This window comes from Mastigoproctus giganteus, chromosome 13, assembly GCF_048544385.1.
Source record: "Mastigoproctus giganteus isolate SK-2022 chromosome 13, ASM4854438v1, whole genome shotgun sequence".
In the NCBI taxonomy this organism is placed as follows: Eukaryota; Metazoa; Arthropoda; class Arachnida; order Uropygi; family Thelyphonidae; genus Mastigoproctus; species Mastigoproctus giganteus.
The window spans coordinates 153,566,387-153,581,203 of NC_143587.1; the positions used below are offsets into that span (position 1 = coordinate 153,566,387).

A 14,817-nucleotide genomic window follows, 5' to 3' on the forward strand; every position below is an offset into this window, starting at 1 on the left:
CACCAACAATAACTAGCTCCTGTTGGACATTCTGCATTGGAGATTGCCTATGTTTCCTGCTACACAGAGTGAGCTCTGCCATTGAGTTCGGCAGCTGACAGCTTGATGGATCCTTCATATTAATTTCTTAAGGCATCTATGACAGTTTGAGGTGTAGGGCATCTACCCTACACCTCAAACTGTCATAGGTGCCCATCAGAATGCTGAGTTGATGCCTAATTTCTTCACACACCGCACCTAGCACACACAAAGACATTCTCCTTTGCTAGATCGTGTCCTGTTTCAGATAGGTCCTCAAACATTTCGCATTTTGACAAACATTCTGTAAATATTTAATAAACATTTTTTTAGACTCTGATATGTCGGATAATGGCCCCCTATGGTTCTCCCCAGAACCACAGTACTCCCACTACTTTGTGCCCATTGCACAAAGTAGCGGGAGTGCTGCAAAGGAACTGGATGCAATTTAATTAACAATGAAATTTAATGAGGTTAATAAATTTTATTGATTAATTGATAATACTATACTAAGCTAACAAATTCCTAATACAGTGCTATGTATTATGCTATCTAGTTTTAAGTTATACTTTACACACTATCGAGTTCGGGATATACGTTATGCTATTCCACATCGACCTAATATACTATAAAAATGAAGGAAAGTTATGAACGGAGGCTCTATCTAAATTCAAAATAAACAAAGGAGTGCAACTAGGACTTTAAGCTCCTTCTAGAAAATAAATTAATATGACAATTAAGTCAATAAAACTGCTATATATTTATCAAAAACTTAGCATTTGTCAGAACTGCAAAATCTAGTCCAACACATGGATAACCTCGTAGCTCATTTAAAATAGGGAAACCAATGTTAAACCTCAATTGCTACTTCTCAACCCATCTGCCTAATATAGCTGGTCTTGTTGCATATATAACATGATTCCAGTCATTAACTCACCCTGCCACATTTTGTATCATCTGTAAACTTAGACAATAAGCTTGATATGCCTTTACTAGTATCATTAATTACTTTAAACTTACTTTCATACTGTAAAAAGGATAGGTGGAACAGGACCAGGGTATGTCTGCCAGGGGCAAAGGTTGATGACGTTGTAGAGCGGATATCATCTTTCAAGGGCACAAAAGGTGATATAGTTGTACACGTTGGCACTAATGATATTAAGAGTAGGAGACCGGCGGAATTACTCAACAAGTACAGGTCACTGTTGAAAAAAAGCCGTGAAATAGGGTTGAATTTGAAAGTGTCTGCAATTCTGCCCAGACACGATAGGAGGGAGTATATGATGAGAGCCCTGTCGATCAATTCGGCCCTGGAAAGATTGTGCAAGGCTCAAGGGGTAGAATTTTTTTCAGCCTGGACTGTACTTGTTAACAGGAGAGATTGCTTCTACAGGGATGGGATACACTTAAATAGAAAGGGTGCAAGAATATTTGCTGATGCTATCGAGGCAGTGTTAGGTGGGTCGGAAAACTGCTAGTTTGGGGGGATACAAAGACTAATAGTTTAACAGTAACTGCAGGCAGAGGTGAAGGTGATTCTTGCACAACTTCTATTAGAATAAGAAGCGACCTGGAGCGAGGGGTGTTGGGGGTTTCAGGGACGGATGGCAGTCATCATGGAATAGTTGGGTATATGGGATGTGTTAGGGTAACAAGGAATAGGCATAGGAGCATGTATGCTTGCATGTATACCAATGCTAGAAGTATAGTAAATAAATTTGATGAATTTGAAGTGTTGGTCAAGACATCAAAGGCGGATACTGTTGGGATAGCAGAGACGTGGTGTCACAAAGATATAAGGAATGCAGAACTGGAATTTGGGGAGTACCATGTGTACAGAAAGGATAGACAGGACAGAAAGGGAGGGGGTGTTATGCTGTTAATTAAGAAAAACATAAAATCAAAGGAAGTGCACCCAGTTAATATAGATGAACAGTGCTCTGTTGAGTCAGTTTGGTGTGAGATAAGCACTGCGAAAGCAAAAAATAAGAGTAGGAGTGTGTTATAGGCCTAATGACTTGAATGAGTACAATGAACAATTGTACAGAGAAATAGAGTGGGCCAGTAAATCAGAATGTCTTATAATGGGGGATTTTAACTTCCCAGATATTGACTGGAACTTGTGGGTTGGTCACTCACACACTAGTCAGACTTTTGTGGATTTATTGGATGATTGTTTTCTGCAGCAGCATGTTCGAGAGGCAACCAGAGAAAGTAACACTCTTGATCTGGTTATCAGCAGTGATCATTCGTGTATTAAGAATTTGCAGATAAAGGAACCACTAGGTGGCAGTGATCACAGTGTGCTGAAGTGGGATTTACTCAAAGAGTAACTACCGTCAGGGGTAAAGGAAAGGGTTTTTGCTTCCGTAAAGGGGAGTACAGTGGTCTCAGACAGTTTTTAAATTCTGTACAGTGGGATCAACTGACAATGTTACAAACAGTAAATTCTAAGTGGGAAGCATTCAAGGAATTAATCGTGGAAGCTACTAGACTTTTCATACCGATTAAGAAATATTGTTCAAGGTTTAGGCCTAAATGGTTATCAAATGAACTAATGAGACTCGTTTTTTTTTTTGATTTGGTAGTTGTTGGCGCATCGGCTTCTGTGGCCATATTGCACCTCCCAAGGTTTTTACAGTACTTTGATCCAAGCCCGAGGCGGGAATCGAACCCGCGACCTTTGGGTTGCCGGGCAGGTACTTTACCCACTCGGTTAGCCCGGTTGGCATGAGACTCGTGACAGAGAAGAAAAATGCATGGGATGCATATAAATTATCAGGCGACACAGAAGCCTGTGGCAGATATAAGCTAGTCTGTAATCAGGTCACAAAGGAGGTTCGGCAGGCGAAGGCGGATTACGAGAAATCTTTGGCAAAAGATGCTAAGAAAAACAGCAAGGATTTCTTTACTTATATAAACTCTAAAAGGAAGGGGATGAATATGATTGGTCCACTTGACATCGATGGTTCGACTGTTGATGATCCTGCTCAGATAGCAAACAAACTGAATGAGTATTTCGCATCTACATTCACACGTGAGGAATTATTACAGTTTGAAAATGGAAGAAGGTTATCAAATTGTAGCAGGGTGCTTAATGATTTTGTAATAACTGAGAGCAAAGTGGAGGAGAAATTGTTGAAGTTAAACATAAGAAAGGCACCTGGGGTGGATGGGATCTATCCAGTTATTTTAAAGGAGGCGGCAAAGCAACTAAGCAAACCCTTAGCCATAATTATGAGAGCATCCTTGGACTCAGGGGAGGTTCCCACGGACTGGAGATGTGCAAATGTATCCCCAATTCACAAAGGTGGATCGAAGGGTGACACGAGTAATTACAGACCAGTTAGTTTAACTTCTGTTCCGGGTAAAATAATGGAGTCACTGGTTAAAGATGCATTGCAGGATCATCTAGACAAGACTGCAGCAATAATTCAGACACAGCATGGGTTTGTTAAGGGAAAGTCTTGTCTGACAAATTTGATTGGTTATTATGATGTGGTCATAAAGGAACTGGATGCAAAAAATAATTTTGATATCATATACTTGGATTTCAGGAAAGCTTTTGACACTGTTGCGCATGGAAGACTACTGTACAAATTGGAGCAGAATGGTATTAAGGGTAAGTTGCTACAATGGATAAAAGGATGGTTAAGTAGGAGAAGACAGAAGGTGGTAATCAATGGGTGCTGCTCTTCGTGGACTAATGTTATTAGTGGAGTCCCACAGGGTTCGGTGTTGGGTCCACTGTTGTTTTGTGTATTTATCAATGATATTGATGAAGGTATATCAGGCTTAATGTCGAAGTTTGCAGATGACACAAAGGTTGGCAGGGTTGTTAATGACAGTAATGGCAGTGTGCTACTGCAACAGGATCTAGATAATTTGTGCAGATGGGCTAAGAAGTGGCAACTGAAGTTTAACCTTGACAAATGCAAAGTACTGCATATGTGTAGAAGTAACCCCAGAGAAACGTACCAACTGTGTGGTACTACACTTAAGGTGGTAGAAAATGAAAAAGATCTGGGAGTAATTGTGCAGTCAGATATGAAGTTTTCTGAGCAATGCAGACAGGCTGCTAGGGCAGGTCATGGGGTTTTGTCAATGATATATAGGAATTTTGCTAGCAGGGAAAAGGAGGTGATTGTCCCTCTGTATAAGGCAATGGTCAGGCCACGCCTTGAGTACTGCGTACAAGTCTGGAGGCCTCATTTTAGGAAGGATGTAGATTTGCTTGAGCGTGTACAGAGAAGAGCAACATGATTGGTGAGGGGAATGAAGGGATCCTCTTACCAAGAGAGGCTTAAGTTCTGCAAATTGCAGTGGCTGGAGACTAGGCACCTGCGCGGTGATCTGATTGAGGTCTATAAGGCCTTGAATGGGTTGAGCACGCTGAATTCTGATGGGATCCTTCCACTTGTTCAGATTACGAACCTACGGGGACATAAGTTCAAATTAAGAAAAGACAGATGTAGAATAGATGTGCGGAAATTTGCCTTTAGCCAGCGGGTGGTTAATTGCTGGAACAAACTTCCATCTGTCGTTGTGGAAGTTGATAGGTTAAATAAATTTAAGGAGGAACTGGACAGGCATTTGGAGGGAATGGTGTGATTTTTTTTTTTTTTGGCTGATGCTGCATAAGCTCATACACTTGCTTTCTTGCATCACGTGCCACTACTACTACTACTTTAAACAGTGAGGGGCCCAGCAATGAACCATGAGAGCCTCCACTTAGACTAATAACATATAACCATCCAGTGTATCACTGATGTTTCTTCCTGCTGTACTACTGAGGATATGCACAGGCAAGACAGAAGATTTGATTATGAAATTTTATGGCTCATAAGCAAATTAAGCCATGATACACCAAGTAAAGCAAGGCAGAAGAAGAAACCTTAGAAAGTGAATTAAGAAAAACAGAATAAAACATATTTGACAATAATCAAGCCATGGATACAGAAATGGAAGATTGCTCACATGATGAATCTGAAAATGAAAAAAAAAAAAAAAAAAAAAGACAAAACAGCTTCATAAACATATATAAAATTAGTTCCATATATTAATAATAAATAAAATAAAACAATCAGTTCATGTATTTTTTTTCAATGAACAAGCAAATTACAGTGGGGGCCTTATATCCTGTGAGAATATTACCATATCTGATACTCTCCATTATAAAATTAATAAAATAGAAACTGTAAAATTCATTTGCAAATTCATTATAGTAATTGATAAAATGATATTACTTGCCATTGATATTGAATAATTTCAACATTGAAACCTCTCAAAGTGAATTAAGCAAAATAGAATAAAATGTTTTTAACAATGATCAAGCCACAGATACAGAAATGAAACAAACAAGACAAAACAGCTTCATAAACATATAAAATAAGTTCCCATATGAGCATGATAAATAAAATAAAACAACCAATTCATGTATTTTTTTTTTCAATAAATAAGCAAATTACAGTGTGCCTTACATCCTATGAGAATGTTACCTTATCTGATGCATCATAAAAACAAAAAATCAAATCAACTTTATCTGATAGTCCCCATTATAAAATTAATAAAATAGAATCTGTGTAAAATTTGTTTATAAATTCATTATTATAATTGTTGAAATGATATTACTTGCCACTGATATTGAATAATTTCGACATTGAATAATTTTTGCTGGGAAAAGTGATGCAGTTAAAAGAAAACAAGGCACTTGGAGCTCATTCCACCATTAATTTAATTAATATCCCTTTCATTATTATAAATAAAGGCAATCGAACCTTTAGCTATAATAATGAAGGTAATCTTGGATTCCGTGGAGAAACACCTATAGATTGAAGATTGGTAAATCTCTGCCCTATTTGTAAACGTAGTACATAGAGTGAAGTGAGTAATTACAGTGTCTTCTGTGCCAATGAAAATTATGGTCATTTATAAACCCAGAACCAGGCACACGGGGTCTTTAAGATCACACATCACCCTCAGTGATGTTGCACTCTTCATCTACTTAGTCTACACAGCTGAACTATCAACAAAAGTGTTTTCTCTGATTTTGCTTAAAAATTACAGAAAAATCTTTGTTAGTTATTGCACAAAAAGTAGGAGTGTAGGAGCAAGTTAAGCCTAGTATCAATAATTGTACACATGTTTAAAAACATAAATTAAAAATTAGCACACATCTCTCACATCTAATTACACTAGCCAACACGATTTTTACCTCCAAAAACTTAAATGCTGTGTTTAAGCAATTTTTATGCGTAGATTTCGAAAATCACCATGATAGTTTCATATCATGTCACAGTTATTAAATACAGAGGGAGTTATCTTTTACCAAAATATGTCAATTTTGCATAATCTAGCCAGTAATGAACAACATACTGATTTATTTTAACAGATATAAGCTAATTCTCTTAATTTTAGCAATTGATTCTGGCCTCAGTTTTCTTGTGATAGACATAACCATATGGTTCTCAGGTTCAAATTCAGATACAATTTACAATTTGAAGAAAGCACACTTAGCACTTTAGGTGAGGATTTTTGTAGGCTGTGCCAAGGTTTTCCAAGTATTAACTGATTGCGACATGTTCTCAGGGTTGTAAATCTATCCTCCAAACATAAACAGCCCCTCGACAGTAGGAGGGTGCAGCCCGCAACCCTTGCACACAGTAAAATAATTTCTGGCTCTACCTGTCAATTTTCAAATATTTTTCCTTTCTGTGTTTTCACACGAGTAGAACTAGTAAGGTGCCACATCTGTGTACTGTGTTGTTTTCAGAAATTCATTTAGTGCTACAATGAATAAGCAGACACATAGGAAGTGTATCATCAATCATCCAGACAATTTTTGTTATGTTTGTGGACAGTTTACCCCAAAGACTCAAAGGAAAAATATCTATGACATCAGAAAACTTCATTCTTTTTATTTTGGATGTAAAATTAGTGATCAAGACAAACCTTGGGTGCCTCACAAGTGTTGTATTACTTGTACGACAAACCTTAGGAAGTGGTTACATAGCAAACTCAAAGTGCTACCTTTTGCAGTCCCTATGGTTTGGTGAGAACCATCTAACCACATTAATGATTGTTACTTCTGTATGACAAATATAACTGCTATGTCTAAAAAAAGAAAACTCGCTATAATATATCCAAATATACCTTCTGCAATTTGGCCCATTCCTAACAGTGACGATTTGCCAGTACCAGTGCCACCCAAAACTTGGGATAATAGTTGTGGGGAAGAACCCCAGGAGCTCACATCTGGTGAGTATGGGCTTGGCACACCCAGGGTCCTGAGCTGGATATCATCATTCTTCTCTTTCTTGGTGATTCCTTTCTGCTTCTCTCTCTCTCTCTCTCTCTCTCAAGGTAAATCGGGAATTTTTTTATTTTGGCTGGTGCAGCATAAGTCTCAGGCTTCCTTGTACCATATAGCTATAACAATAATAATAATAGTGATCAAGTTGAGGATTCCCTGGAAGCCTCCACCACAAGATGTCAACTATCAGCCAGTAAGCTCAGGTAGTGAAGTATACATTTAATCAAACAAGATGAGTTGAATGATTTGGTTCAAGACTTAAATTTGCCGAAAGAACAAGCTAAACTGTTAGGTTCTAGGTTACAGCAGTGGAATATGCTCGCAGCAGGAACAAAGATGTCAGTGCTTCAAAAAAGACATGAAAAGTTTTTCAAATATTTCGCTGCGAAGGACAGCATGTGTTTTTGAAAAGACATTATTGGACTTCTGAAAGAACTAGGTGTCGTGCATAAGCCAGATGAATGGCATTTATTCATAGATGCCTCAAAATTAAGTTTAAAAACAGTTTGCTTCATAATGGCAACGAATTTCCAGCAGTTCCTGTTTCATTCAGGTGAACTTAAAGAAAGTCATGAAAGCATGTCTAAGGTTCTACATGTTATGAAATACCAGGATTATGGTTGGAACATATGTAGTGATCATAACGTTATTGGTTTGCTTGTTGTTTTACAGGGGTTTTCAAAAAATGTTGTTTTTTGTGTTTGTGGGACAGCCGTGCAACAGAAGAACATTGAGGTGCAACATTGGGACAAGTGGGATGAGTTCAGCGTAATGTAAAATATAATCCTTTAGTGCAATGAAACAAGGTTCTTCTCACCTTCCCCTGCACTTTAAGTAGGGGTGTTTGAAACCTACTTAAAGGAGGTTGAATTGGCAGCTTGGCGATCATTTAAGGTGGTACATGGTTTTTTGGGTAATAAGAAAGAAGAAAACTGTGAAACGTTGCTGTCTTATTTATTCGAATGCTACAAAAACATGGGCTATCGAATGTTGTCGAAAATTCATTTCCTTCATTCCCATCTCAAATTTTCCCCCAAAAATCTGGAAGATGTGAGTGATGAACAAGGGGAGCAGTTTCATCAAGATATTTCCACAATGGAAAAGCAGTACCAAAGTCACTAGGATCCTGTAATGATGGGGGATTACTGTTGGTTCCATGTGAGGGAATAAACAGGAATACAAAATCCCTTAGTAGCAACATTTTTAAGGAAGCTGATTATATATTATTGAAACATAACTATTTCACAATGATTTATGATATTTCTTCCAAAGTTAAATGAGTTATGGAGAATGTATAATATATTTTTACACTTGTATTACAAAACTTGAATTATACATATATATCCCATTATTTTAACATTAAATGTTGGTACATCTTTTGATGTAAACATGATAAACTTTTTTATGGTGATTTTCAGAACTGGAGCATTTATTTTCTCCAGAATCACATATTTTCATTGTGGAGGTATGAAAATTTTTTTTTTTGTTGGCTAGTGCTATTGAAGTACAATCTTTATGGCAGTGCATCGTCAGCATGCTCTTTGGTTTTATGTCACAGAAGTATCTGAATGGAACTGTCAATCAAAAAACTCTCAATGTGTGAGTTTTTTTTTAATGATATTTTGCTTGCTGTCAGTCAAAGACAATAACAAAACATGTCTAAAGCATTACAGAGGTGTTTTATGTTAAAAAAAAATATATATATTTTTTAATATAAAAGAATTTTTCACAGATGTGGTTTGAAAATATTCAAAATAAAGGTGGCATAAAACAGCTCTAAATTACTTCTTGCCATTTTTTAAGGTTATGAATGATGTAACTTTATCCTGGTAAGCGAGTGATGTACAAAGAACAGAAAATCACTGGCCTGCCATGAAAGATGGGTTAATGAAACAATTCAGGTTAGATACGCGTGTAGTTATAATACAATCACTGCATAGCTCGGTTACAAGAAGATAGCCTGATCAATTTAATTAGCTACTAAGTGACAGTGATTCTGTTTTCAAAAAATAACTGGATGCACAGAACAATGTTGATATTATCCACTTAAATTTCAATTAAGCTTTTGATACAGTCCCCACACGAATGACTGTTGTATCTAGTGAAGCAGTGTGGCATTAGGAGCAAGTTACTACTATGGATAAAGGGATAGTGAAGTGGTAGGAGGCAGAGAGTGGTTAAAAATGGCCACATCTCTTTATAGACTAACGTGTTGTATTGGTCCAATAAGATTGGTAAGGAGCACAGAACTACTGGAAGTTGGTTTTTGGCTCCCCACTGTTTTTAATATACACACACACACACTGGTCAAAAAAATACAAACCTTTATTCACTATTGAATCAGGCTGGCTTTGTTTCAAATAACAGCAAGAGTGTGGCACAGCATGTATTCTGTAAGATTTTCGTGCATTTTGTTTGAATTGTAATCATTCTTTCAGCAAAATTTTGCATTGCTGTGAGAAAGTTGAAGGAAGAGGACTTCAGTGCTGAATAGCTCTCTCCAGCATATCCCACACACATTCTGAATAGGAATGAGAATCAGGTGAATGTGGGGGCCAGGGAAGATGGTGGAAATCTGTGTCATGTTCTCTGAACCATTCCTGCATGATTCTGGCAAGATGAGCTCTTGCATTGTCATCCATAAAGTGGCTATCACCTACAGGATAAAAGTGTAACATTTCAGGGTGCAGTAGATCTGATATAAAATTTAGGCACTCCTAAGATAACATTCAATCTTCCACCAGTATCAATGGACCCAGCCTATGCCAACACCTCAAGTGCTTGGGTTGTCTTAACAAGGCAAGCAAAGTCTATCGCTTTGTGAGGTTCTCAACAGGTACTTGTGAGGTACTGACTGAATACCATCGATGTAAAAAAAGTGTATCATATTTCGTTGTCTTCACCACTACAAGCAGATTTAACAGGCAGATGACTGCCTGTTAAATTGGCTTCTGAACAAGCAGATGACTGCCAACACCTAATTTTCCCTGCACATGGTATGGGTTGAAATAGGGCAGTTCTGGACTTGGTTGAATTTGGATGTTATTTGCTAGATGATATTTTTCTGTAGAGTCCAACACAGCTTTGTCTTTGAAGTATTGCTTTTCTGCCACATTTATACCTTTGAGATATGGAAGAACTGCTTGCTTTACATTCATTAAAAATCTCTGAGATGGTTGCTTTTGAAAACCATTTATGACTTTCATTTGTTGAATCATGGCTCCTGCTAAATGTGCACCCATGATAAGACCTTTTTCAAAGGCTGATAGATCATGCGTAATCTGAAGCCCAACAGCCTGTGCAATCTTTGTACTCGAGACAACACATCGTCAATGATATACAGGAATTTTGCTAGCAGAGAAAAGGAGATGATTATACCGTTGTATCAGGATACGCCTTGAGTACTACAGGTCTGGAGGCCTCATTTTAGGAAGGATGTAGAGTTGCTTGAGAGGGTACAGAGAATAGCTCTATTCTAATAAGGCTTTAAATGGGTTGACCACACTGAATTCTGAGGGGATTCTTCCGCTTGCTCAGGTTGCAAACCTGAGGGGGCATTAATTGAAAGTGAGGAAAGATAGTAGTAGAATAGATGTGCAAAAATTTGTCTTTAGCCAGCGGGTGGTTAATTGCTGGAACAAACTTCCATCTGTCGTTGTGGAAGTTGATAGCTTATATAAATTCAAGGAGGAACTGGACAAACTTTTAGTGGAATGGTTGTAAGAAATTGTTTTTTTTTTTTTTTTTTTTTTGGCTGATGCTTGCTTTCTTGCATCACATGCCGCTATTACTACCACATCATCATCAACCGTTTTCTTTGCATCTATTTGCATTTCTTCTGTCTGTGACTGTCTTAATACAAAAGTTAATATTTTTTTGGCCAATGGTTGTATTTATTAATATTGATGAAGGAATTTCAAGTCTGATGTTTATGTATGCAGATGATACAAAGGTAGGCAGGCTTAATGACAGTAATTACGGATGTTAAAGACAGTAATAGATATATGCTACTTAAAGATCTAGATGAACTATGTAGAAGGATGGGCTGGAAAATAGTAAGTGAGGTTCAACATTGATAAATGAAAGATGCCAAGCAGCTCTCACATGAAGCAGCAAACTCAATAATGGGAAAAAATAAAGTTGCAAAGAAGGGCAACGAGATTGGATATGGGTACAAAATGAGTTATTATGATTATTATAAGAAAGACTTCAGTTCTGCAATTATTTATTAGTTCTTTCAAAATTACACCTCAAAATTCTTAACAGACCTAAGCCTAGAGGGAATACATGAATTTGTGAGAAAATGAATATATAAACACAACTCACTCTCTCGCTCTAATTCAAAAGCTTATAAAATGTATAGATACTGACCAATAACGTCAAAAGTTCCACACTCATCCCAATTATCAGAAGACGTCCCATCCAATTCCATAGCAAAGCATACCGCTAAATCCAAAAAGAAACAGCTGATAAGTCAAAGTCTTCACCACACAAAACTTTCAAGCAGCGCCATCATATTAAACGGAAATAAAAATACATTTTAAAAAATAATAATAAATAAATAAAAGTAAATCACGTAGTGAAACGCGTTTTCGAAAAATAACAGCAAAAATAAAGTTAAGTTAATATACTTTTCATACGTCCCATTGGTTAAAACTTAAATGGAAACTTAAATCAAACATAACGTATTGGATTAAATACAGCAAGGTAAGAGGAAAACAGTTTATACCTAAATAAGAAGGAAATTCTAATTAATAAAGAATTTAAAGACATATACAATTCTTGCATATTGAGTATCAAATTACAAAAAATAATTATTACACACACACACACATGTGCATACCTTATGTTCAAGGTATCAGTGGGATCAGACACTCGCAAAAGAAGCAGTAAAAAACGAGAATGACCGTTTTCAGATGAATTCTTCCTCTCTCAAACAGCCGCGACATTATAGTAGTAGTAGTGCCATGTGATGCAAGAAAGCAAGTATATGAGCTCATGCAGCATCAGTCAAAAAAAAAAAAAATCACACCATTTCCTCCAAATGCCTGTTCAGTTCTTCCTTAAATTTATTTAACCTATCAACTTCCCCAACGACAGATGGAAGTTTGTTCCAACAATTAACCACCCGCTGGGTAAAGGCAAATTTCCTCACATCTATTCTACATCTGTCTTTTCTTAATTTGAATTTATGCCTCCTTAGGTTCGTAATCTTAACAAGTGGAAGGATCCCATTAGAATTCAGCGTGCTCAACCCATTCAAGGCCTTATACACCTCAATCTGATCACCGCGCAGGTGCCTAATATCCAGCCACTGCAATTTGCAGAACTTAAGCCTCTCTTGGTAAGAGGATCCCTTCGTTCCCCTCACTAATCTTGTTGCCCTTCTCTGTACACGCTCAAGTAAATCTACATCCTTCCTAAAATGAGCCCTCCAGACCTATACGCAGTACTCGAGGCGTGGCCTAACCATTGCCTTATACAGAGCGACAATCACCTCTTTTTACCTGCCAGCAAAATTCCTATATATCATTGACAAAACCCCATAACCGGCCATGGCAGCCTGTCTGCATTGCTCAGAAAACTTCATATCTGACTGCACAATTACTCCCAGGTCTTTTTCATTTTCTACTACTTTAGGTGTAGCACCACAAAGTTGGTAAGTTTCACAGCCGTTACTTCTACCCATATGCAGTACTTTGCATTTGTCAAGGTTAAACTTCAGTTGCCACTTCTTAGCCCATCTGCCCAAATTATCAAGATCCTGTTGCAGTAGCACACTGCCATTACTCTCATTAACAACCCTGCCAACCTTTGTATCATCTGCAAACTTCAACACTAGGCCTGATATACCTTCATCAATATCATTGATAAATATACAAAACAACACAGGGCCCAACACCAAACCCTGTGGGACTCGAGTAATAGCATTAGTCCACGAAGAGCAGCGCCCATTGATTACCACCCTCTGTCTTCTCCCACTCAAACATCCTTTTATCCATTGAAGCAACTTACCCTTAATACCATTCTGCTCCAATTCGTACAATAGTCTTCCATACGCAACAGTGTCAAAAGCTTTCCTTAAATCCAAATATATGATATCAGAATTATTTTTTGCATCCAGTTCCTTTGTAACCACATCATAATATCCTATCAAATTTGTCAGACAAGACTTTCCCTTAACAAACCCATGCTGTGTGCGAATTATTGCTGCAGTCTTGTCTAGATGATCCTGCAAGGCATCTAACCAGTGACTCCATTATTTTACCCGGAACAGAAGTTAAACTAACTGGTCTGTAATTACTCGTATCACTCTTCGATCCCCCTTTGTGAATTGGCGATACATTTGCATATCTCCAGTCCGTGGGGACCTCCCCTTTGTCCAAGGATGCTCTCATAATTAGGGCTAACGGTTAGTTGTTTTGCCGCCTCCTTTAATATAACTGGATAGATCCCATCCATCCCAGGTGCCTTTCTTATGTTTAACTTCAACGATTTCTCCTCCACTTTGCTCTTAGTTATTACAAAATCATTAAGCACCCTGCTACAATTTGATAACCTTCTGCCATTTTCAAACATTAATAACTCCTCATGTGTGAATATAGAGGCAAAATACTCATTCAGTTTATTTTCTATCTGAGCAGGATAGCAAATAAACTGAATGAGTAAATAAACTGTCGAACTATTGATATCAAGTGGACCAATCAGATTCATCCCCTTCCTTTTAGAGTTTACATAAGTAAATAAATCCTTGCTGTTTTTCTTAGCATCTTTTGCCAAAGATTTCTCGTAATCTGCCTTCGCCTGCCTAACCTCCTTTGTGACCTGATTACAGACTAGCTTATATCTGCCATAGGCTTCTGAGTCGTTTGATAATTTATATGCATCCATGCATTTTTCTTCTCTGTCACGAGTCTCATTAGTTCATTTGATAACCATTCAGTCCTAAACTTTGAACAATATCTCTTAATAGGTATGAAACTTTTAGTAGCATCCACGATTAATTCCTGGAATGCTTCCCACTTGAACAGAAATAAAAATCCCAAAAGGCATAAATTGCAATTTTGGGGCGCTTACCACGGCTGATCATACAGACGATTTCAATCTATAGCAGATAAGGTCTGTGCGGGTAGCTCAGTGGTATCGTCACCGTCCTCCCCACACTGGGTGGAAAAGGCCTTTGTTAGAATTTTCTCGATGACGCAAGGAACTGTAATGTGCTTTTTTCACTCCGTGGCTGAGTTAGTTGGCCCCAGGCGTGGACAACAAGGTTTTCCTTAAGAAATTGGGTTTTTTTCGTCCAGCAAAACTGGCAATTGGACCAGTGAACATACGCAATTAACAGACACGAATACGAGTTTATGTAATCAATTACGGATAACCCTAATATATTAAATATAATAAATATAACAGATAAGTATATTAAGAATGCTCAATTTTGAATTTCCTACAAATCTGAAAAGGTTTTCTATGCATTCCAAAGCATA

At 37.6% G+C, this 14,817-nt stretch overlaps 1 protein-coding gene across 1 annotated transcript in view; it reads right to left on the reverse strand.

Moving 5' to 3' along the window:
- Kpc1 (Kip1 ubiquitination-promoting complex subunit 1) overlaps window positions 1-11,802 on the reverse strand; it is a 534,039-nt gene extending 522,237 nt beyond the window's left edge. The window contains exon 1 of the mRNA XM_090388154.1: window positions 11,702-11,802. Within this exon, the coding sequence (XP_090244280.1) occupies window positions 11,702-11,762 (61 nt within the window). The 5' untranslated portion in view covers window positions 11,763-11,802. The remainder of the gene's footprint in view (window positions 1-11,701) is intronic.
- Between the last annotated feature and the right edge of the window lie 3,015 nt (window positions 11,803-14,817).